This window comes from Alternaria arborescens (assembly GCF_004154835.1).
Source record: "Alternaria arborescens strain FERA 675 chromosome Unknown contig_8, whole genome shotgun sequence".
In the NCBI taxonomy this organism is placed as follows: domain Eukaryota; kingdom Fungi; phylum Ascomycota; class Dothideomycetes; order Pleosporales; family Pleosporaceae; genus Alternaria; species Alternaria arborescens.
This window is the reverse complement of record NW_021167863.1, coordinates 594,860-615,506: the sequence shown is the minus strand read 5'-3', so window position 1 is coordinate 615,506 and position 20,647 is coordinate 594,860. Positions and strand designations below refer to the sequence as shown.

General features: G+C 51.6%; 9 protein-coding genes across 9 annotated transcripts; 6 read left to right on the top strand and 3 right to left on the bottom strand.

Annotated features, from left to right (window-relative positions):
* Positions 1-436: 436 nt before the first annotated feature.
* Positions 437-1,390, top strand: AA0111_g4414 (hypothetical protein; the record flags this gene model as incomplete). Its single annotated transcript, XM_028650415.1, has 1 exon — positions 437-1,390. One exon carries the CDS (start codon positions 437-439, stop codon positions 1,388-1,390), a length of 954 nt encoding a protein of 317 aa, XP_028508003.1.
* A 1,191-nt stretch (positions 1,391-2,581) lies between these two features.
* AA0111_g4413 (hypothetical protein) lies at positions 2,582-3,190 on the top strand (the record flags this gene model as incomplete). The annotated part of the gene is made up of 2 exons (XM_028650414.1): positions 2,582-2,987; positions 3,072-3,190. 2 exons carry the CDS (start codon positions 2,582-2,584, stop codon positions 3,188-3,190), a joined length of 525 nt encoding a protein of 174 aa, XP_028507895.1.
* Positions 3,191-3,693: 503 nt separating this feature from the next.
* On the top strand, positions 3,694-4,896 carry AA0111_g4412 (hypothetical protein; the record flags this gene model as incomplete). Its single annotated transcript, XM_028650413.1, has 1 exon — positions 3,694-4,896. The coding sequence occupies one exon, from the start codon at positions 3,694-3,696 to the stop codon at positions 4,894-4,896; it is 1,203 nt and encodes a 400-aa protein (XP_028507896.1).
* An 855-nt stretch (positions 4,897-5,751) lies between these two features.
* On the bottom strand, positions 5,752-6,687 carry AA0111_g4411 (putative aconitate hydratase; the record flags this gene model as incomplete). The annotated part of the gene is made up of 1 exon (XM_028650412.1): positions 5,752-6,687. One exon carries the CDS (start codon positions 6,685-6,687, stop codon positions 5,752-5,754), a length of 936 nt encoding a protein of 311 aa, XP_028508001.1.
* Positions 6,688-6,849: 162 nt separating this feature from the next.
* On the bottom strand, positions 6,850-8,623 carry AA0111_g4410 (putative aconitate hydratase; the record flags this gene model as incomplete). Its single annotated transcript, XM_028650411.1, has 6 exons — positions 6,850-7,366; positions 7,419-7,495; positions 7,545-7,925; positions 7,990-8,006; positions 8,064-8,451; positions 8,579-8,623. 6 exons carry the CDS (start codon positions 8,621-8,623, stop codon positions 6,850-6,852), a joined length of 1,425 nt encoding a protein of 474 aa, XP_028508002.1.
* Positions 8,624-9,106: 483 nt separating this feature from the next.
* On the bottom strand, positions 9,107-11,101 carry AA0111_g4409 (hypothetical protein; the record flags this gene model as incomplete). The annotated part of the gene is made up of 7 exons (XM_028650409.1): positions 9,107-9,761; positions 9,812-10,020; positions 10,069-10,233; positions 10,282-10,334; positions 10,393-10,414; positions 10,612-10,767; positions 10,817-11,101. 7 exons carry the CDS (start codon positions 11,099-11,101, stop codon positions 9,107-9,109), a joined length of 1,545 nt encoding a protein of 514 aa, XP_028507784.1.
* Positions 11,102-11,350: 249 nt separating this feature from the next.
* Positions 11,351-12,378, top strand: AA0111_g4408 (Acetolactate synthase small subunit; the record flags this gene model as incomplete). Its single annotated transcript, XM_028650408.1, has 2 exons — positions 11,351-12,227; positions 12,278-12,378. The coding sequence occupies 2 exons, from the start codon at positions 11,351-11,353 to the stop codon at positions 12,376-12,378; spliced, it is 978 nt and encodes a 325-aa protein (XP_028507926.1).
* Positions 12,379-12,906: 528 nt separating this feature from the next.
* Positions 12,907-13,653, top strand: AA0111_g4407 (hypothetical protein; the record flags this gene model as incomplete). Its single annotated transcript, XM_028650407.1, has 2 exons — positions 12,907-13,154; positions 13,254-13,653. The coding sequence occupies 2 exons, from the start codon at positions 12,907-12,909 to the stop codon at positions 13,651-13,653; spliced, it is 648 nt and encodes a 215-aa protein (XP_028507931.1).
* A 2,361-nt stretch (positions 13,654-16,014) lies between these two features.
* Positions 16,015-18,755, top strand: AA0111_g4406 (hypothetical protein; the record flags this gene model as incomplete). The annotated part of the gene is made up of 4 exons (XM_028650406.1): positions 16,015-16,066; positions 16,135-16,447; positions 16,504-17,644; positions 17,691-18,755. The coding sequence occupies 4 exons, from the start codon at positions 16,015-16,017 to the stop codon at positions 18,753-18,755; spliced, it is 2,571 nt and encodes an 856-aa protein (XP_028507930.1).
* Positions 18,756-20,647: the final 1,892 nt, after the last annotated feature.

Genomic DNA, 20,647 nt, shown 5'->3' with positions numbered 1-20,647 from the left:
GATTATGCAAAGTCTTCGAAGGGGAAATGACTCGTCTGTTGCTGGCCGTTTTAGAGGGTCTGTCTGTCAAAGCTCTAGAACCCTTGTGGGCGGCTGAGTGCGCTGCAGGGCGTCGGGTCCGGCTTAGTGCGCTCTCCGGACCTAAATTTGGGTGTAGACGTGATCACTCGTCGCTCCACTTTCTCCTCGTCACCTTAGCAAGCACATCCACCGGCTTCCGGTTCGACACTCGCTCAGTCTTCTATTGTCACTTCACATTCGTGCCCTCGTTTATTCGCTTGATATATACATACACATAACTACAGGAGCCTACGCGCCTTTCACCCGTATCGCCCCCCCTTAATACAACTAATCGCCTGTTCGTGAAACGCGCGTCAGCTCCAGAGTAAAAACCAGTTACCACTCTCTGTCTGTTTCCTTCAACAACCCGCGCAACATGTTGCCCAAGGCCTGGCTGTCGGTTTTTGTCCTCACTGTCGCATCGTCGGCCTTTACGCTAGAGGATCTTCACATGGACGGCATCAATCAGTACATCCACCAGGGCAAGAGGCAAGACGCCGAAGGCACCGGCGCCTCTTCAGCATCCCCCGCAGCCGCAACGTCATCAGCTGCCCCGCCAGCTTCATCCGCCGCCCCTCCTGCCACATCGTCAGCCGCACCACCAGCGACGTCAGCGACTCCTCAGCCAGAACCTTCAACCACGAACAATCCAGCACCTTCCGATGACCCCACACCTGACGCTCCTCCGGCTTCGACTCCTGCAGCAACACCAACTACCGATGGCGGTAACAACAATAACAACAACAATAGCAACAATAACAACGACAACACCCGAACGTCTGCAGAAGGCACAAGTGCGACCGGTGGTGGCGGGAGCGCTGGTAACTCAGCAACCCCTACCCGGGAGGCCAGCTCTTCCGTAAGGACAACAGCGGTTGTCAGGACTACACCTCTCGTTTCAACTTCCCTTTCAGAGTACACCACGACCGTCACCTCGACTCTCGAGAATGGCCAAGTAACCACTGCAACCTCGACAGGCACCAGCACTTCCCTTGCCACCACTGGGCAAGCCCTTGTCACAGACCCACCTACTGCACAGGCAGGCGACAGCGACAATGGCGGCGGCATCAGCGATTCCAACAAGAAGGTCATTGGAGGCGTTGTCGGTGGTGTAGGCGGTGCCCTCCTCCTCGGTGGTATCGCTCTCGTCTTCTGGCGCATGAAGAAGCGTCAAGCACGTGTCCACGAAGACGACGATGACCTCATGGCCGGCACTGGCTCAGCCCTTGGTGACAAGCCACAGAACGGCACTGGATCGTCGCCCTTCCAGTCGAACCTCGAGCAATACCACAACCCTGGAGGACGCCCCAATGCGGCTGCTAACTTCTAGGCGAAGCTCAGCCCGCAAAAAGTACATAGGCCTGTTGCGAGGGTCCGTTATGATACCAACGACTATCTGCGGAATTTGTCTGAACTGGAAACGATTTTGAGAGACGAGAGCAATATGGAGCTTGTACATACGGCGCAAACACGGCTTTAATAGTCGGATCTGGAGGTGGTGCTTTATTACTGAATATGGTTTGCGTGAGTATGGTGCATCACAGGTGCTGATTCGCGATGCAGATTAGTGTATACCGTCGCATCGTGGTCAGTCTGTACAAGATTGCACACATGTAGATTAGACGTATACCATCAATTCAGGAAGAGATAGCTGGCCACTTTCGTCCAAGCATTTTTTTTTTCGTCCTGTCAGTGTCGTCGCACTTGCTTCGTTCACCTGTTTAACTTGTTGTAATCGAGCGTGGCATGTCTTTCTTGCCTTCTTTTGTTGTTTTAGCATAGTCATACCCCCCCATAGCGAATTCGATCAGATTGTCAAAATCATTCATCTATTACATCATTACTCTCATGCGCTCCTTTATTCTCATACAGGGTGTTGTTCTTCCCTTCGAATGTCTACGTGTGCGCATGTCATGCGTGTCCAGGGGTTTGGCCATGGTCGTGTTTCAGCACTGTCGCAGCAACCACCACGATGCTTCCTAAACAAGCTTTGTGACCGCTGGGCCCCAAACTCGTTTGGCATGAGAAATGCATGTTCGGCGCTTCGGAGATGGAGGGGTTTGGCGTTACTTAGATGCAGTTGACCCCAGTGGGTGTTTTGAGGCTGGGATTTGGTCTTTTACTCTGGGTTTCTCCTTGAACACTGTTCGATATTCACACTCATTTGGCTGCGATTACTTCTTTGTATATACAGGCAGTGCCGATATACTCTAATAGGATATTTACCGATTCTGGAATTAAGGAGGATTTACGTACAACATTTTTCACGCCTAGCGATAATCAGTACCGTCCTCTCTCACGCACAGCAACATCTTTAAACACCGACATTTTCGAGTACCGGCAAGAATCATTACCGATAACTTTTACGCCCGGCTATATCATTGAGCACCGCCATCGTTCCGTCTAGGCAGGATTCATTGACGGCGAGATTCACGTCCGGCAGTCTTTCGACGGACAGGAACCACGCCCGGCACATCATCCTCAAGCATACTTCTCAACCGGGAACGGTTAATACGCAATCATGTTTCTCCCCACAGCTCTCCTTGCTCTGATCCATCTCGCACTCCCCGCCCTTTCCCACGCATCTCCACAACCCGCTCTCATCTCCTCAGACTGGGAAATGTCCTTGGTACCCCGCCATCAACTCTTCCTTCGTCAACTGTCCAACTTGCAGACCTTCGACGGCAACCTTGGTGGGACGCGTGCATCCGCCATCACAAATTCTGGAGACAAAGAACGTCCGTTCCAAGTCGACGGGGATACGTTTACCAGTTTCGATACTGCGGCACAGAGAAGTTGCGATAATCAATTTAAAGGGTGTAGTGATACTGCAAACAGGAGTGGAGGAGGTGGCGACAAGGGGAAGAAGGGGAAGAAGAGGCAGGATGGCAGCGGTCTGAGCGTGAACGACTGTGACGAGCAGAAAAGTGAGTCAAGCTTTTTCTTCCGTTTCTAAGACTTGGGAGGAAGTCGACTGTGAAGAGCGCAAGCATAGCTAACATTCTTGATAGATAAGTGCAACGATGCGCAGAAGAACGCGCAAGTCAAGGACTTTAATAGTGCAGTTGCGAGTACAAATATCGGGCCTGATCCAGACTTCCCAGACTTTGATCTCATCTGCGAAGGGTAGCCGAGGAAAAGAGATGGGTCATTTCGTAGTGTATGGGGACCGAGTTTGGTACTAGCTTTAGGAAGATGGAGGCTTATGCTGCATTGAGCGCATGAGTGTTAGGAATATGATAACGATATGATATCCCCGGAAGAACAAGACACATTGTTCTTGACACAACAAACTTGTATTTGAACTTGAAGTTTGTAGTTTCAGTGACCGCGTCACGTGGATACGCTCCACGCTAAATCAAGACATGTCTACTGCGACTTTTTTCCCCATCTTTCCACCCACAAACTTTCTCCGCCAACACATCCTCACACGATGAAGTCCAGGATATGATGATATGACTACATTTGTTCGGTCTTCGCTGCTCATCTTGCATATTTCTATCAACGCATCACGGTTTACGATGCCTAGTACGCTTTTCTCTGTCTCCGTACGCCTAAGTCAATGGAATACTTTTCTGGGGACCATCTGAATTGCTCAATCCCTGGAACGACGAAAAAAGGCTGTCAGTGCCAATGGCACCAAAATCCCGCGCTATAACGGCGAAAGCGCTGCAATCACTACTCGTACATATCGGCGCACCATCATCAGGAACAAAGGCAGTACTCCAAGAGCGTTTCCAACGCGTTATCGGAAAGCCTCGACTTCCTGACAGCCAATCACCATGGAGAACATCAGAGTCCGCAAGCAAGAAATTCCGCATCATGAGCATCGATATGGGAATCAAGAATCTGGCGTTCTGTGAGGCAGAAGTTTCCTATCCGTTCACGAATAGCCTAGATGCGGCAATGGAGATTCTTAGATGGGAAAAGATCAATCTTACTGAAGCCACACATGATGACATTCACGAACGATCAGAAGTTACAACTACAGAGCAAGATACGGCGAGTGCTGATGAAGAGTCAGACCCATACTCTGTGGATGCTTTGTCCAAGACAGCGTATGGGTTGTTCAGGAACACCATTCTGACAGGGTCACCAGATATCATCTTGATAGAGAAGCAGAGGTGGAGATCTGGCGGTAGCAGTGCAGTGCAACAGTGGACTCTCCGCGTCAACACCTTAGAAGGCATGTTGTGGGCGGTACTGCAAACTATGAATGCAGAGCGGCTGAATGGGGGAGCTGAAGCATTGGGTACAGGAAACGTGTACGAGGTCTTCAGTGCAGATCCGAAACGTGTGGGACAATACTGGCTCACTCGGGCGACTAGGAACTCTCCGGAAATGGACGAGAAGACCGATAGATCCAGGGATGGTCTAGAAGCGGGAAGCGGAGAGGAAGGAGACAAGTCAGTTGCAAAAAAGAAGCCCAGTCGAACCAAGGCAGAGAAACAAGCCAAGATCGCTCTCCTTCGCTCATGGCTCACTTCAACACCTGCTTCCACAGCATCTGTAACACGCGATTCGATACCAAGCATAATGTTCAGCATAACGCCAGGCGCCGAAGCTACCCGTGAAGCGCTGTGCGGACCACTAGAGTCAAGAAAGCCTAAGAAAGCTAAAAGAGTCTCAACAGAGCCACTTCCCACACAAGGTCAACTCAAGAAGCTGGATGATATCACAGACTGTTTCTTACAAGCTGCTGCATGGGTCAGTTGGGAGTCAAACCGCCTACAGCTTCAGGAGGTGTGGAAGCGGAAGAAGAGTGACGATGAAACTAGGTCAGAACTGACGGATGAGGTCTTGTTAGAGATGGTTCAGAAGATTGGGGAGTCTTGATACCAGTTGCTTGACCTTCCCATCAACCGCGAGCTCATGGCGACTAGACTAAGCAGACTAGAATACCTATAATGCGTGCGAGCTCAGCTGATGATTCGCCGAGCACTAGGACATACTGTATCGTGATGCTAGAAGCGTATAAAAGGATATGTGTAATGATTGCCTTGAAGCTCAAGGAATTATACCGATGTTAGAACCATGAGTAGCGATGAAGTAAGCTTGGTCGTGCTAACATCGCACACACGTTGGTTTTGCTTCGGTACAACATGCCTGAATCGGACAAGGAGAACCACGTCTGCATACCCCACTTGGCGTGTGACGTGGCAGCCTTCGCAAGGAAACTTCACTCGACCGAACTTGATGACCATCTACGTGGTGCTTCTAAGCACAACACAAGTGATATATAATCTATCAATTTTGAGAAATTTGCCAGAAGTCTCTATTTCCGCTTGACGGTCTCGGTGGCGCAATGGTAGCGCGTTGGACTTCTACTAACTGTATCCATGGTTAATCCAAAGGCTGCGGGTTCGAGCCCCGCCCGAGATGCTTTTTTGCCTTTTTTTTTGTATCATGCTCTCAATGTGTTGTTAGTTGCATTCTTCTTGTGTAAGAAGCGATGGAGTGAGTGGACTGGTGAGGTTTGCTAGACATGAGTTTTTGCTTGGTGGGAAGGCATAGAAGAACATTAAAGCTTCGCAGCAGCCCGTCATCTATCACACTTCGCAAGTCATTCATCAAGGATAGTACATCTGACCTGAAATAAAGGTTGTTGTTGCTAGGATCGTCTATGCGCCGTGACACCAATAGCGCCATTTACATGCTCACTTTTACACATCCAAACTTATTGCACACGACTCAGTCAGTTAGCTCGGCACTCCGAGTGACTTCCTCCTTCATCTCCCTACCCTTTCTGGCCAGAAGGTTCAGTGCGCTACCAGCAAGCACAAAGCCACACTGATCTTGCGATAGAGTGTGCCTGGTCTTGACAACCTTCTCGCTACCATCCTTCTTCTTGAGGACAAGCTCAACCTCGCCCTTACCACCGCTCTTCAGTACGTCCAACAACCCCCTTGTGGCGACTTCGTCGCAAGCTTCGAACGCATCGTAGTCGGCTTCGTTGGCGAAAGTCAGAGGGACGATACCCTGCTTCTTGAGGTTGGTCTCGTGGATACGGGCGAAGGATTTGGCGAGGATGACACGACCACCAAGGTACCGGGGTTGCAAGGCAGCATGTTCACGTGCAGAGCCTTCACCGTAGTTGTGCTCTGCTACGACGAGCCATTCGATGCCCTGATCGCGCCACCTCTTTGCTAATTCTGGGATCCCTGATGTTTTGCCGTCTAAGTCGTAGGCGACGTTGACTTCATCTGTCTGCGCGTTGACAGCGCCGATAAGTGTGTTTTCAGAGATGTTGGGCAGATGGCCCTTGTACTTGAGCCATGGTCCAGCAGCCGAAATGGTGTCTGTTGTGCATTGTCCCTTGACCTTGTACAGTACCTTTAGGCCTGTGAAGTCGGAGTCAGGGAATGCTGGAAACGGATCTAGGAGCGCCAGGCGGGTAGAGGTGGGTGAGACAATAACATCTACGCTAGGGTCTGGGACACCCGGTGTAGGCATGAAGTCAGGATTACCGTCTGCAAAACCGGCAGAGGGGAGGTCAGAGCCCTTTGGTGGCGTGAACTTGAAAGGCTTGCCGTCTGGCGTCGGTATAGAATCAGTCATTGGGTTGAAGGTCGTGGAGCCAGAGTACGACATAGCGGTGATGAGCTCAGGAGAAGCCAGAAAGTTCATTGTTGCTCGGTTGCCGTCATTACGACCGGGGAAGTTGCGGTTGTATGAGGTCAAGATAGCGTTAGATTCGCCGTTCTTTACGTCGTCGGTACGCTTCCATTGTCCGATGCAAGGACGTTAAGGTTGTTAGCACTGGAAGTCCATCGAGGTATATTGACAAACTTACCCGCAAGCGTTCGCCAGCACAGTACCTCCAGCTTCAGTGAACGTCTGGAGGGTTTCATCCCGTTCCAACGTTGCACGGATTTGTTCGCTGCCAGGGGTAATGAAGAAATCCGCCTTGGGCTTAAGGCCAGCTGCCAATGCCTGCTTCACGATCTCTTCTGATCGGGTCATGTCCTGGTAAGAGCTGTTCGTGCAGCTACCAATGAGACCAGCGCCGAAGGTTTGTGGCCACCCCTTCTCTTCCACTGCTGACTTGAACTTCGAAAGAGGTGTTGATAGATCAGGAGTAAATGGTCCGTTGATGTGTGGTTCAAGCTCTGAGAGGTTAATCTCAATAACCTTGTCGTAAGCGGCTTCCGCATCGGGACGGAGGAGGTTCTGCTGCATTGGTGAATTGGCAATCTTTTGAGCAGCCTCAGCGATCGGTCCTCGATGTGTGGCTTGGAGATAGGGGATGTGTGCAGGAGAGAAGGGGAAGAGCGAGGTAGTTGCGCCGACTTCGGCACCCATGTTGCTATAATGTGTTAGAACTTATGATGCGCGTGGAGCTTATATACGAGCCTTACCAAATAGTCGCCATACCAGTGCAGCTCAAAGACTGCACACCAGGTCCGAAGTACTCAATGATGAAACCAGTGCCACCCTAAGCATACGTTAGCCTGGAATATCTCGCTTTACTCAAAACCACATACCCGGACGGTCAGCTCGCCAGCCAACTTCAAGATTACGTCCTTCGGGGAAGCCCATCCGCTGAGTTCTCCAGTGAGCTTCACACCCAGAATTTTGGGTGCCTTAAGCTCCCATGGCGCATCCACTAGGGCGTCCACTGCGTCCGCACCACCGACACCGATTGTGATTGATCCCAACCCTCCAGCATTCGGGGAGTGGCTGTCTGTGCCCAAGATCATCAAGCCAGGGGCACTGTAGTTCTCCAGCACAGACTGATGGATGATACCAGCGCCTGGTGGCCAGAATTCAATTCCGTATTTCTTCGCTGCCGACTCGAGGAAATCGAAAACCTCCTTGTTACCCGCAATCGATTGTGGAAGGTCGGTGTCAGCACCTTTTTCTCCCTGTGAAGTCTGATCAGCGAGGTGCTCATGGTATATCTTGTACGGCCTCGAGGGTGCTACTGACTACTATCATGTGGTCGCCTTATATATTTGGTCAGTATGTGCCTAGACGATGTTTCATTCGCAAGGGCTACTCACAGTGTATACTAGCAGGGACCGCCGTGCTCGGCAGCCCGCAGCTCATGAACTGCAACAAAGCCATCTGGGCACTGGCATCCTGCATAGCAACGCGGTCCGGCTTCAATTTCAAGTTTGCCTGACCTCTGATGTTCCTTCCACCATTTGTGTTGTTCATAAGCGACTCCTCTGGACTCTCAAGATGCGAGTAGAGAATCTTCTCGGCCAAAGTCAATTGTCGTGAAGATCCCAGTACGCGCCGTACTTCTTCAAGGCGAGAGAGCAACTTGGCGTAGGGTGGGGTGCGGGAGGCGAGGTCGACATTACGGGCAGTGGGCGGGTCGTGGCTCGTGGCTAGACATCTTCGTGCTTGGAAGGACGATTGGCGCAGAGAGGAGAGTAGGTGAGGCTTTGGAGTTCTGTCAGCGTTCTGTGCCACTTGTACGTCCAGTGAAGAAATGCGACGGCGATGACTACAAAAGTCGCATCGAGTTTCAAGGCTGCTTGAATTGCCAATTGCACACAAGAATACTCACTCTGCAGTTGGCTGCTTGGCCGGCGCGAAGTATATTCGACCGCATCCTGTAGTTTGTCTGTGGCGTGTACGAATCATCATTTTCAAATGCTCCGAGCGACGATTCCGAGCGACTTCGCTCCGAGGCATGGACACCAAGACTAGGTCAACGCACGCGAGCCGGGCATGGGGAACCAACGACCGACCCCTGCTACTTCGACCAATCAAACCACACGTCAAAGTCATCATCAAAAGTACATGGTATGATAAGAAGCTGAACCATTTTAAAGCTGTATACTAAAGCAATGGCATCGGTATCCTGCATAAAGTGCCAACTCCAAATCGGCAGACTATTACCGTGCCCAAGACGGTGCTCCGTGCGCGTATCAAACAATGAAGAAACTAAACGCGCCGAAGCGATAGAGGAACTCTTGCAACCAAATCCACCACACTGTGAGTCAATACGCAAAGGCAAATCGAACTAGGTTGAATCAATCAAGTCAAGTTGAAAGGCTGTCGTAAGCGCGAGATCATAGTCGTTGCTCCACACTTACAAGCCAGGAGGTGGGGGGACCGCTCCGTAGTTGGAGGGCGATGCAGCTGGTGGAGGCGGCGGCGGAGCAGAGCCATAGCCAGAAGCAGGTTCTGAAGGTGGTGGCGGAGGTGGTGCAGCCGCGCCAGCACCGGGAGCTGGAGACTGTGTCTGTCCATAACCAGTCTGAGCACCAGTCTGGCCGTAGTACGCAGCGTACTGCTGTTGCTGAAGTGCGAGATACGCCGCATACCCACCATACGCAGCATAAGGGTCAGCCTCTGGGTTTTGCTGGTAGTAAGCAATCCATGCTTGTGCAGCATTCGCGTCAAAGGCTTGTTGGTTGGCATCAGCGGTCGGTGTAGCAGCAGCAGGGGACATGATAGTCTCTTGTGCGCCGTAACCGTTGTGACCTCCCTGACTGCCGTAGCCACCACCGCCGTAGCCACCACCCCCGCCGCTTCCTCCACCATATCCGTAGCTCTGGCTGCGATCGCGGTCACCACGGTCACCACGGCCACCGTACCCGGGTCGTCCGCCACCATAGCCATCTCGGTCGCCGTAACGGTTGGGTGGTGGGCGCTCCTTGTACGCGTGGTAATCCGATTTTACCTTCTCGAGGAGCTCTTCACAAAGCTGCTTCGCTTGAGCTACACCTTCAGGACGAGGTCCACTAAAATCTGTCAGCAGTGCGAACAAGGGAATTGGCACCAGTGTACGAACGCGATGTGGAGATACATGGGCTCGTCGCTCTCCTGGCCGCTGTTTGGTTCCATGAAACCAGAACCGCGACCCTTGATCTGGACCTTGCAGCTTGTCTCCTGCTGGATGAATTTGACGTTATCGCCACCGCGACCGACAACCTGTGCGCGCAAGTTAAAGCCGCTAATAGGCTCGAGACCTACAGAGATCTTCTCTTCGGGCCACTTGCGCTAGAAACAGTTAGCAACATGTTTGCTGAGTTGACAAGGATATCGTACTCGACCAAACTCATCGCGCTCAAAGTTCTCGGGCTCCCTACGACGGAAGCGACGTTCGTCTACCAGGTTAGGAAGGTCTTCTTTCATCATCTCCTCGATCATTTCTACAGCCTTGTCCAGGCCTTCTTTGGAGGTGCTAGTAATACGGAGGTACAGCGGCGGGTTCTGTTGCGAGATTAGCATAGCCCATGAATGTGTGACTTGCTCACGTACAGTAGCAGTTGCCATGTTCTTGTCAGGGTAGTATTCTCCGCGAGTGGTTACATCTTGCATGTATAAGCAGGTATTCTAAAGGGTTAACGATTGTAATCGGGATATGCGTACCGGCGCCAGTCTCGTCTTTGATCTAGATGGCACATGGAGGTTAGCATTTGATAGATGGGTGGGGCGCTAGAAGATCAAGTAAGCTCTGACTCTCATAGAGAGATGCGCAAACAGGGACCAACTTCAGCCCCGCAACACGGTCACCAGAGGCGTAGCGCTGCAGAGCATGAAGAAGGCATGATCCTATACGATCAGTGGACAGCAAAAACAGTTATTTACCCTCTTTTGTGTAGCTCCTTTGGTCAGTGTATAGCGGTTACGGAGATCATTGATCTCAATGTCTTTGATGTAGTCACCATCCTGCTGGTACGTCTCGTTGTTTATGGCCGCTGCGGAGTTGGAGGCAGGCGACTTGGCGACTGGAGGAGTAGCGGCCTGGAGTCTGTCAGCGACGGCCGCATATGGATGGGTAGAGTGGACATACAGAGCGAATAGGTGGCACGTCGACATGCTGGATGCCCTTCTTCGCCTGAATCTGCGCGTTGATCCTGGCAGCCGCAGCCGCCGCCCTCGCAGCAGCGTCGTTCTTGAAGTTGGACGATGCAGGGCTGTCTGTGCCTTCACGGGCGACAGGGCTACGGGCGCGATGCGACTCGGACTCCCTTCGCGACGGCGACCTAGAGCGACGGTCTGTATCGAAGCGCGAGCGTGCAGGGCGCTCGCCATCGTCGCTGTCGAAGCGCGATCGGGGACGGCGTTCGTCAGACATGGTGCAGTTGCTCGTAGTGATGGTCGACGTCTTGGTTGCGGTTGAGGCTCGTAGTTGTTGGTGTTGGAGATGAATCTTAGGCTCTGGCAGGAGCGACTCGCTTATTAGCGTGCCGCGGCTGGCCCTGCCTGTTCGCGCCTACTCCGACAATCGGCCGGGGATTCTATTTCACTTTCTGGGGCTGCCCTCCAACTTGGACATTGACACCAAGCAGCCTCAACCGCCTTCACCCGTGACCACCTGTTCGTCATGGCTTCTCGGCGGGCAATGCTGCCTCTGCGCAGTCTGCTCAACAGACAATGCGCCGGCTCCCTCCGCCAGCAACAAAGAGCATCCAGCTCCTCGTCCACCCAGGCCTTGGCCTACAAGGCCCTTCACCGTCGCATCGCACCTCTTCCCACCGAGGACCGCCCTCCTGCCTGGTCAGCGCCGGCTGCCGTCAGTAACATCCTCTACGAAACCCCGCTCCCCTCCCAAGCTCCCCCAAAGAGTCACATCCTCAACTGTCTGGTACAAAACGAGCCCGGTGTGCTCTCCCGTGTCTCCGGTATCTTGGCCGCCCGTGGCTTCAACATCGACAGTCTGGTTGTCTGCAACACCGAGGTGGATGACCTCTCCCGCATGACAATTGTGCTGCAAGGACAAGATGGTGTTGTGGAGCAAGCCCGCCGCCAGCTCGAGGACCTGGTCCCAGTGTGGGCTGTGCTGGACTACACCCAATCGCCCCTCGTTCAGCGCGAACTTCTCCTTGCAAAGGTCTCTATTCTCGGCCCTGAGTACTTCGAAGAGCTGCTTGCGCACCACCGAGAGATGGCCCAGGCGCCTGACATGGAGGAGTCATATGAACCAGACATGACAGATGAGGAGCGCAATGCAATGGCGCAGGAGGCTGCTCGCGAGTCTCTGAGGAAAGATTACCACCCGACAAACCTGCCGGTGAGCCAGGCGCTCCGACACAAGCACGAGCATCTGCGCGCCATCACCTTCATGACTCATCAGTTCGGTGGAAAGGTGCTCGATATCAGCACAAACAACTGCATCGTAGAGGTATCGGCAAAGCCCACCAGGATTGATTCCTTCATGAAGCTGATTGCTCCTTTCGGAATCTTGGAATCTGCAAGGACCGGTAAGCAGGATCGGATATCCCGGTATAGCCAAATCGCTAATCGAGTACAGGACTCATGGCCCTACCGCGTTCCCCGCTCCACAACAGTGCTGAGGTCGAAGAGATGGAGGCACAGGACGTTGTTGATAACAGCCTGCTCCCTCCAGGCTAAACATCCTGAGGCACGGGTGGTATCGAGTTTGTTCAGTGTCAACATATGCGGGCGTTTGATGTACGTGTATAGTATAGCGTTCAATGGAGGCGAAGCATGGCTCATTCGTTTGAGACCAACCACATTTCTCTTTGAAGTAGCTTGAGACGTACTATGAGTGATGTATCTACATGCATATGATATGCCCCAATTCTTACCCCACGAGCCCAGTCGCTGTGCGTGAGGTTGAAGCAAACCACGGCGTTTTGACAAGTACCGAAGGGCGAGCCGGTAAAGCCTCGTGGAAAGAAGCAGTTGTTGAGATGAGACTAATAACGTCTATTCATGCCAGAGTATACATTGCCCAGCCGGGTCATACTTAGTCAAATATCGGACCGGCGCGTTCTCCCATTCGGACCGACCCCATCAACCACTACAGTACTACCAAACCTACATGTACCTACATCTGCATCACCACCCGAAAAAAATTGTTCGACAATCTACTTTCCAACGACGCACATCCATCATTGTTCTAGTGGCCTCCAGATCATGTCGCAAATCCCTGTTCCCACCGGTCTTCAAGAGGACTCGTTAGAGCACACAATCGAAATTCTCGCCAAGCAATTCAACGACGATGCGTTTCAACGCTACATTCTTTTAGATGAACTGCAAGGATCAGAAAAAACCGACATAGGAGTTGAATTGAATCAAGAGGTTTTTGGATTTGTAGTACCGGATTTCCTCAAGGGCGGAGCAAGGATGATCACAATTCCTGGAAGTGGTGTGGCTAGTGTGTGGTGAGTAAACCTATTTGACCATGAAATGTCACATATTTAAGAGATTGGATGTTGAAAAGTCTTCTTATCTCGCGTCTAAGTCCACTGATACCGGTCCAGGCAACTAGAAGAAATCACAGAAACATACACCCCGGAGCCGCACAACCCACCCGCTGTAACCGAACTTAACTCACTGGCCCACCACGCAAGGCAGCGCGCTCTACCACCTCAAGCAACTCACGTGCTACATCTAGTCCTGGTAGCAAATGACCGCAGTCATCCTTCCGCTACCATGCCAGCCAAAGTGAGTGATCTCATTCGTCCGGTACTTGACATGGCAAAGGAAAAAGGTTGGCCAGTGGTCTTGGAGTCGACATCACCCAGGAGTAGGGACGTGTATGCGCATTTGGGATTTCAGATTCTGGAGGAGATCACAGTGGGAAAGGGAAAGGTTGATGGGGAGGGAAGAGGGAAGGATGGCGGTGAGGGAGTTTTGCTGTGGGCTATGATGAAGTGTTAAGGGGTGATGTATGTACCTGAAACTCTCCTCGGCATGTGCAGCACTGATATTGCACGTTTACTACGCTCCGCTTGTAGATCGATCGGGTGGCTATGAAGTTACTGTGGTATCAGGGGGTCTTGCTCAGTGCAAGGACCTGTAGGAATCGTATCGAGGTATAAGCTGTTGTATCAGCATTAGTGATACGCTTGGGAGATACCTCGACCGTTTCTCCACTTACACAAATCAACCGTAGAGCGATTGATAAGTCCTCCATATGAAGCAGGCAAGCAAGCAAGCGACGCGTCTGCCCCACAAACCTCAATCTTGAGTCAAAACCAGAAAGCGCATCAACTTACCACCGGCAGTATGACATCCAAACTTGCCACAGTTTTCCGGACTTACATGCTACGTTCAGGTGTCGAAAACCAACCCGATCACCCACGTGGGCAGCATACGTACAGCGAGTGGCAGAAAGCCTTCCTGGTGTTCCAGACGTCTGGGCCTGGAGGCTGCAAGCGCCATGTCATAGGATCGTCCTAGTGAATCCTACATATGCAAGACCCTTGTTCGTTATAGCGGGACCGATATAGGCAGGTGAGCACACGACCTACCACTATGCCACCATGCAGGGCTGGTATCATAGGAGACGCACAGGCACGCATACAGACATTAAGATAAGCAACGCCAACGTGGCTTCCAAGTGCCGTAACCCGTGGAACTCGGCTATGCATATTGATCCTTTGGTAAAGTAAGACGGCTTGTCAGAGGTGTCCGATTGAAAGCGTACATGCGTCCGATTTAACATGCACTACATCCGTCTCTTCGTTACGAGTGATGTGAAAAGGTGCAGTTAGTGATAAAACATTAGCGGCTACCTTCATCCTACATCCCGCATCCATCATGTTTGACTCACTGGTGTCTGTCTTTTAGCAAGTCCAGAGTCGTGTGGCTCCACGGAGTCACTCAATTCGAACAGCGCTACCGCGGCTCCACGGGCTTGCGGGCCATGGGCCATGAGCTATGGGCATGGTGAAGGTCCACTTTGGCAATGGGTCAAAGTCCCTGCGACGGGTGGCCGGCGGCCGCAGTTGCTATCATGTAGAGAACAAGTACAAAGGTTCTCGCTGTTGTTTCTTGACTATCAAGTTAGGTAGGGTCGGCATTTCGGTGTTACTATGCCGAGGAGATCGGTTAACACAAAATATTCCTTCTCTGCATCCTGTGACAGTGTTCATATGTGACACGCATTATAACCTTGTCTTCGGTTGGCATGTTGTCCCACAACCCGCCCCGCGCAGGTGGGGATGCTTTATGTCGATGCAAGCTTTTCGTCTCCAATTTTACTCCAGATACCCTTCTCCACCAATCGGTGTAGATCAATGACATTCTGACATCCCTCCTTCTGGTAACACTTCCTGCTGTTTGAGGACCTAGACTGACCGCATCTGGAAGCCACACTTGAGGCTTTGCTTCGAGACATGGAGCGCTGTTACGATCGCGTCACGACTGCCGATTGCCGCCTTGGACTTGAGATCATAATGCTTCTCCGCCACAGTGCAAACGTGTCTTGGCCAATGCCGGGTCGTTATCTGACGTACGGGGAATTCACATGCTTCCTAAGGTGGAGACATGAGACAATGAGCGTGTCCGGCTGCTAGCTGTGGTCGATCATACTCGTTGTCGATGTTGTGCTTTAGGCGTCCAAGCGAGAGAAAAAAATATCCCAGAATACCGAGGCTCGTTGTCCACGAAGCACATAGTTCCCTCTTCGTCATACGATAGCCGGTGTCTGAATGTTTAGTGGGCCATCTGGGATTCATGGCGGATATGGGTTGTGGGTAACGGTAACGATGATCCCTGCGCACGAACCTCCTGAATAGGATGACGCCGATGCAGGTTCCTTGGTAGCGTGAATCGCAACCAGTTCTCTGCTATCGAACTCACAATCGGGCAGGAGGAGTACTTACCTGGGTACATCCTTCCACCAGCGTCATGTCGCTCGGCCTCTTTCTCATCACTTTTTGGCATTGTTCTTGTATCTAAGTTCTCACATATCCCGGTTAGCAGCGCATCATCAGCCCAAGATCTTAGCACAACAGCGGCGCTATTATTACCCAGGTATCTTGATCCAATTGAGGGAAACGGTAAGCAGTCCGTCTGGCGCAATGTGCCGGCAATTCAACGGTGCAACGGTGCAATCGTTTTGCTATGCGAACGTGCGGTCGAAGGCCCACATATTACACGGCCACGCTATCATGAAGGCCTCTTATCTGACAGTGAATAGACCCACTCGCTCGCTTCCAAGGTTCCTGTGACGCAACCCAACAACGCGCTCCTCCCGATCCTCGCTCAACCGCTTTCACTGCTCAACCTGTTGGCATGAAGTACGGCGACACATTGAGACAGCGGTCCATACCAGAATGGGGCCATTGTGAGTACTACGGCTATGTCCTACTACGCGACGCGGAGCGCTCTCCGCTAACACATGTGCGCTTACAGACAACATCGACTACGACTACCTTAAAGACCTCATCAAACACCAGACGACGCCGGGCACGAACAAGGCTGTATCCATCCCAGGCCAGGGCGAGAGCACCGAGCGCGCATTCGGCGATAGCTTCTTCAATGTCCTGTCGCAACAACATGATCGCATCAACCTCTTTGTGCGGAGCAAGAGCGGCGAGATTGAGCGGAGGCTGGAGCACATTAGCAAGAACCTAGACCAGCTGCGCGCACGACGCGACCCGGCGAGCGGGCGTCTTCCTGCGCGGACTGTGGAGAGATATGCGAAGATCGATGCAGATGTCGCGAGGTACGCGGGTAGCATCGGAACACGCGACGGAATGAGTCTCACTAACACAACTGCAGAACCGGAGAGGAGATCAGGTCGCTCTCCCGATTCCAAGTGACCCAGCGAACGGGCTTTATCAAGATACTCAAGAAATACAAGCGCTGGACAAAGGACAGGGAGCTCAGTCATATCTTTAAGCAGGAAATTAGCGGTCGGCCGGATAGTTTGTTCCAGCTCGATTTGGGCTATCTCTTGGATCAATACATCGATGTGCTCGACGCACTTCGCTCCGCTTTTGATGCGGATGGTGCCTCTACGTCCAATGCCGAGAACGCCAACGGTCAATCCTCAGCTGCTCGCATATCTAGAGTTCTTGAAAAGGGCGACGACCTAGACTTTGACCTGGCACTGAACACGGTACCATTGGGCTCCAAGGGCAACAAAGCAACATATTGGATACATCCGGACCATATCGTTGAGGCACAAGTGTTGCTACTCCAGCATACGCGTCTATACATCAGCAAAACCAGGCGGAACGCATCTATTAGGGGATCGCCTATGCGCCGTCATTCCTCCACAGCCAATCCTGACCCGTACTTCGGCAACGAAGATACGACAGGCCTCGTTGTCTTGGATCACGCAGAAGCTTTCGCATTTAAACAAAACGCAAGTACAATTGGAGCGACGGAAGAACTACAGGGGAGTATCGGGATCAAGGCCGCTGGTCAGGTGCGGTGTTGCGCCACTGGTGAAGCGGCGGTCGTTGTATGCACAACAGAGACAAGTTCACAAGGTCAATCGCTGGGCGCTGTCAAGACAGCAAAGATGAACCGCAGACGCCTGTCAAACTTCCTGGATAAATCCGTGAATGAGGGTAGCATGAAGCATGCTGGAAACTCGAATGGATCAGTCAATGATGATACCTCGGCGGTCCGACAATGGCTTGCTGAGCACCAGTCTACTAGGCCCATCGCTGGTGTGGTCTCCAAACGCACACGATTCACGGGGCTGCACAACAACTCAACGGGAGGTATATGGGCGACACTAGACAAAGACGTTTACATGAAAGACTCGTTGTACAAAGACCTGGCAGACGATGATTGGACTTCAACTGCTCGAGCAGAATCAGCAAAGAGGTTTCCTCACGCTATTCTCGAGATCCGCCGTGAAGGCAACCAAGCAATGGCACTTATCCAGACCCTTGATCGGAGCCATTTGGTACGTGCTTCCAAATTGTACACGATCGGTAAATTAACAATGGCAGGTTGAACGTGTTCGAGGCTTCTCGTTAGAGGCACATGCTGTATGGACTTGTTGCCAGCCCAGCGCCATGTCCGCTCCTTTCTGGATCTCACTGCTTGAGAAAGACATTCGAAAACTTCCAGAACCAGTGAAGAAGCGGAGCCGCAGAGCGCGAGACAGTATGACTGGCTCCCAAGTTCAGTTATCGCCTCCAGCAACCTCGACATCCAACACATCGTATGACGGTCAATCCAGCCCACTTGCCTCCCGTTACGAGGAGTCTTCTGCAACATCGGTACATGAATTTGTCGACCCACCACCACTACAGGCCTTCAGGAAGAAGAGCCGAAGACCGTTTTCTGAATACCCTCCACCCATGAACCGGGACGAACCTGAACCGGAAGTGCAGCAGAGGTATTGGAACGAATACGACCATCCGGAGGATGAAGAGACTGGTTACTATATCTACGTGGATCCTGACGCGCCTATCAAATACCCTGGTCAAGACTTCGTCGAAGCGTTGGCAAAGAAGACAAAGAAGTTATTTGGTATAAACGACAAAGCTGATCAGGCATCGCTTTCCACTGCCGAGGACTCGGATGATGACGACACGGTCGACTCCTCGCCCATAATACACGCCGCAAACTATGGAACAATAGACTCTCGTGGCCAAGCAGCGAGCCAAAACGGCTACTTCAGCACACTCTTTCGTTCCCTCCGCGATCCCCGACATGATGCCGACCTGCTCCACGAGCGTCGCGCATTGCTTGGTCAGGTAGAGACTCATCAACACAAGATTGAAATGACCAAGCTGCGCTTCTACTCTACTGCACTGGGCGCGGCTGTTGTCATAGACCTCATCTTGGGTCTCATGACAATGACAAGCCGGAAGAAGGAACGAGGTGTTGTCGACGCTGCTGTCTTGCTAGGTACTATCTGTACGCTGATGCTTTGCGTTGTAGCAGTTATCAGTATGCGGACACGCCAAGACCGTTTGGGCTTGGTTCACCAGGGAGCAGTCCTGAGTATCTCTGGTGCGGTTGTGGCGTTGGACGTATTGTTGCTTTTGTGGGTGTTGAGGATATAGGGAATGGCATTTGCATATGCGTTGTTGCATTTGGGTAGCTAGGTGTCCAGGTGTTTGGGATGAGGCAGTAAATATGTGCCATAATGCTACTAGTGATCAAGCTCACATGACAGCGACGTAGGTCTTCAATGTGTTACATGCAGAATTAAATATACCCTAAGTTGTACAATATTGTTCAGCTCATTCTGCGTCAGCGTAGAAACTTGTGAATATCTTCATGATAGCACTTGGCGTTTGGATACAGGTCATCAAACACAAGCTTCACGCACCTTTCGAGAGAATGAATAGATAGATGCTTCGCATGTTTGTCCATGGAATTCAGCTATACCTCAACATAAGGAACAAGTAGACGCATAAGAGCACATTATGAATATGAGGCTCATTACGTCAAAGCTTACCCTGAAGGTGCTTGTAATGCGTTACTTGTAGCGTGCAATGGTGTAGTTTAAGTTGGGTGCTGAGCTCACTTCGGAAGGACAGGCTTCCGATGCAGCAGGAGCAAGGTATGACGTCCGTTCTACTTTCTTGCCAATCGCAACGGCGGTATCGGAGAGCTTCTCGTGATGTTGATCCTTCTACTACAAGCAACGAGTGCCCCTGTGTGACCTCCTCTGTACTCTATCGTAGTCGTCGTTAGGGGATCCTCTCATCGCTGGTAGATTCGTGTTCATTATCGCTGGCAGATTCTTAATGGCCTGGGTCGGAAGCAGCGCATTCTTCCACGGTTGTGTATTCACAACCTTGGAATTATCCGAACTTGTAAGTAGCGAGTGAAAGCTAGCTTGACGCAACTTGCCTATAGCTGTACGAGCAAGGATACTTCGACATGTGAGCTAGGTCTTCTTATGATTGCTAGATCTCTGGATCTTCCATGTTATGGCTGAGCAGCCGATCCGGTGGGTCTATGAATACCTAAGGAGCATCCCAGTATGACATGAGCTAGCCCCAAAGGGGTAACTACCATCGTCCTGCGCGCCGATCGTGGTGACTGTTTTTGCGGCGCCTTTGTATGTTCACTACGCTCAAATTTGACTGCGTTTGTTACAGATATGCTTGGATTTATGTACAAAGCTGTTTTCTGTGGTATCCATTTACTTGGGTAGGTAGCTAACAGTCATTCAGCCTACCTCCGTTTGCGTTGGTGGCCAACTGTCCCTTAGAAACCACACCGAACTCGGCCAAATAGCCCAATTATGGCTCACCGGAACGATGCCGAGATTGATCCCTGACATTCAAACACAATATACGCAGCGGCGTCCAGAACGCCCAGCTGCCGAGCATTTGGGCAGCCACGAATCTGCAGAGAGAAACAATACTTACGATCCCCTTTCATGACATTTGCGACCGCTATGAGAAGCCGTTTCACCAACAAAGTTATATAAGACTTGCTGGATCCAGATGTTGCCCCAGGTAAGCATGATGCTGTCAATTGCTCCTTTGACCACTGTTTCTATGTCATAACCACGTCGTGTATGGTAAAGCGATCCGCGCGGTATTACAAACATGACTCGCCAACTCCCCAAGGCATACTGTCGCATCGACCATACTTTGCGCATGACTGTCTGGGAGACTAGAATTTTGAAGCTGTCCTTGAGTAACAGTCTCGCACCAAACAGACATGGGTCACATACGGTCCTTATCGAGAAATATAGAAATGTTGAGACCGTAGTCAACGCGGACCCTTTCTCCACGTGTTTACAGGCGACGTCGACAACATTAAACACCTTGCATATCCGGCCATGCAACCATTCTTTGGATATACTATCATGTGCGGCAAGGGATAAGGCGACCAGGAGGAGATCGTCGCATCAATACTCAACAAGAATCAATACCATGGACACATACAGTATCAGCTGCAAGCTTGACTCCACATGGCATGAGATCATCATGAG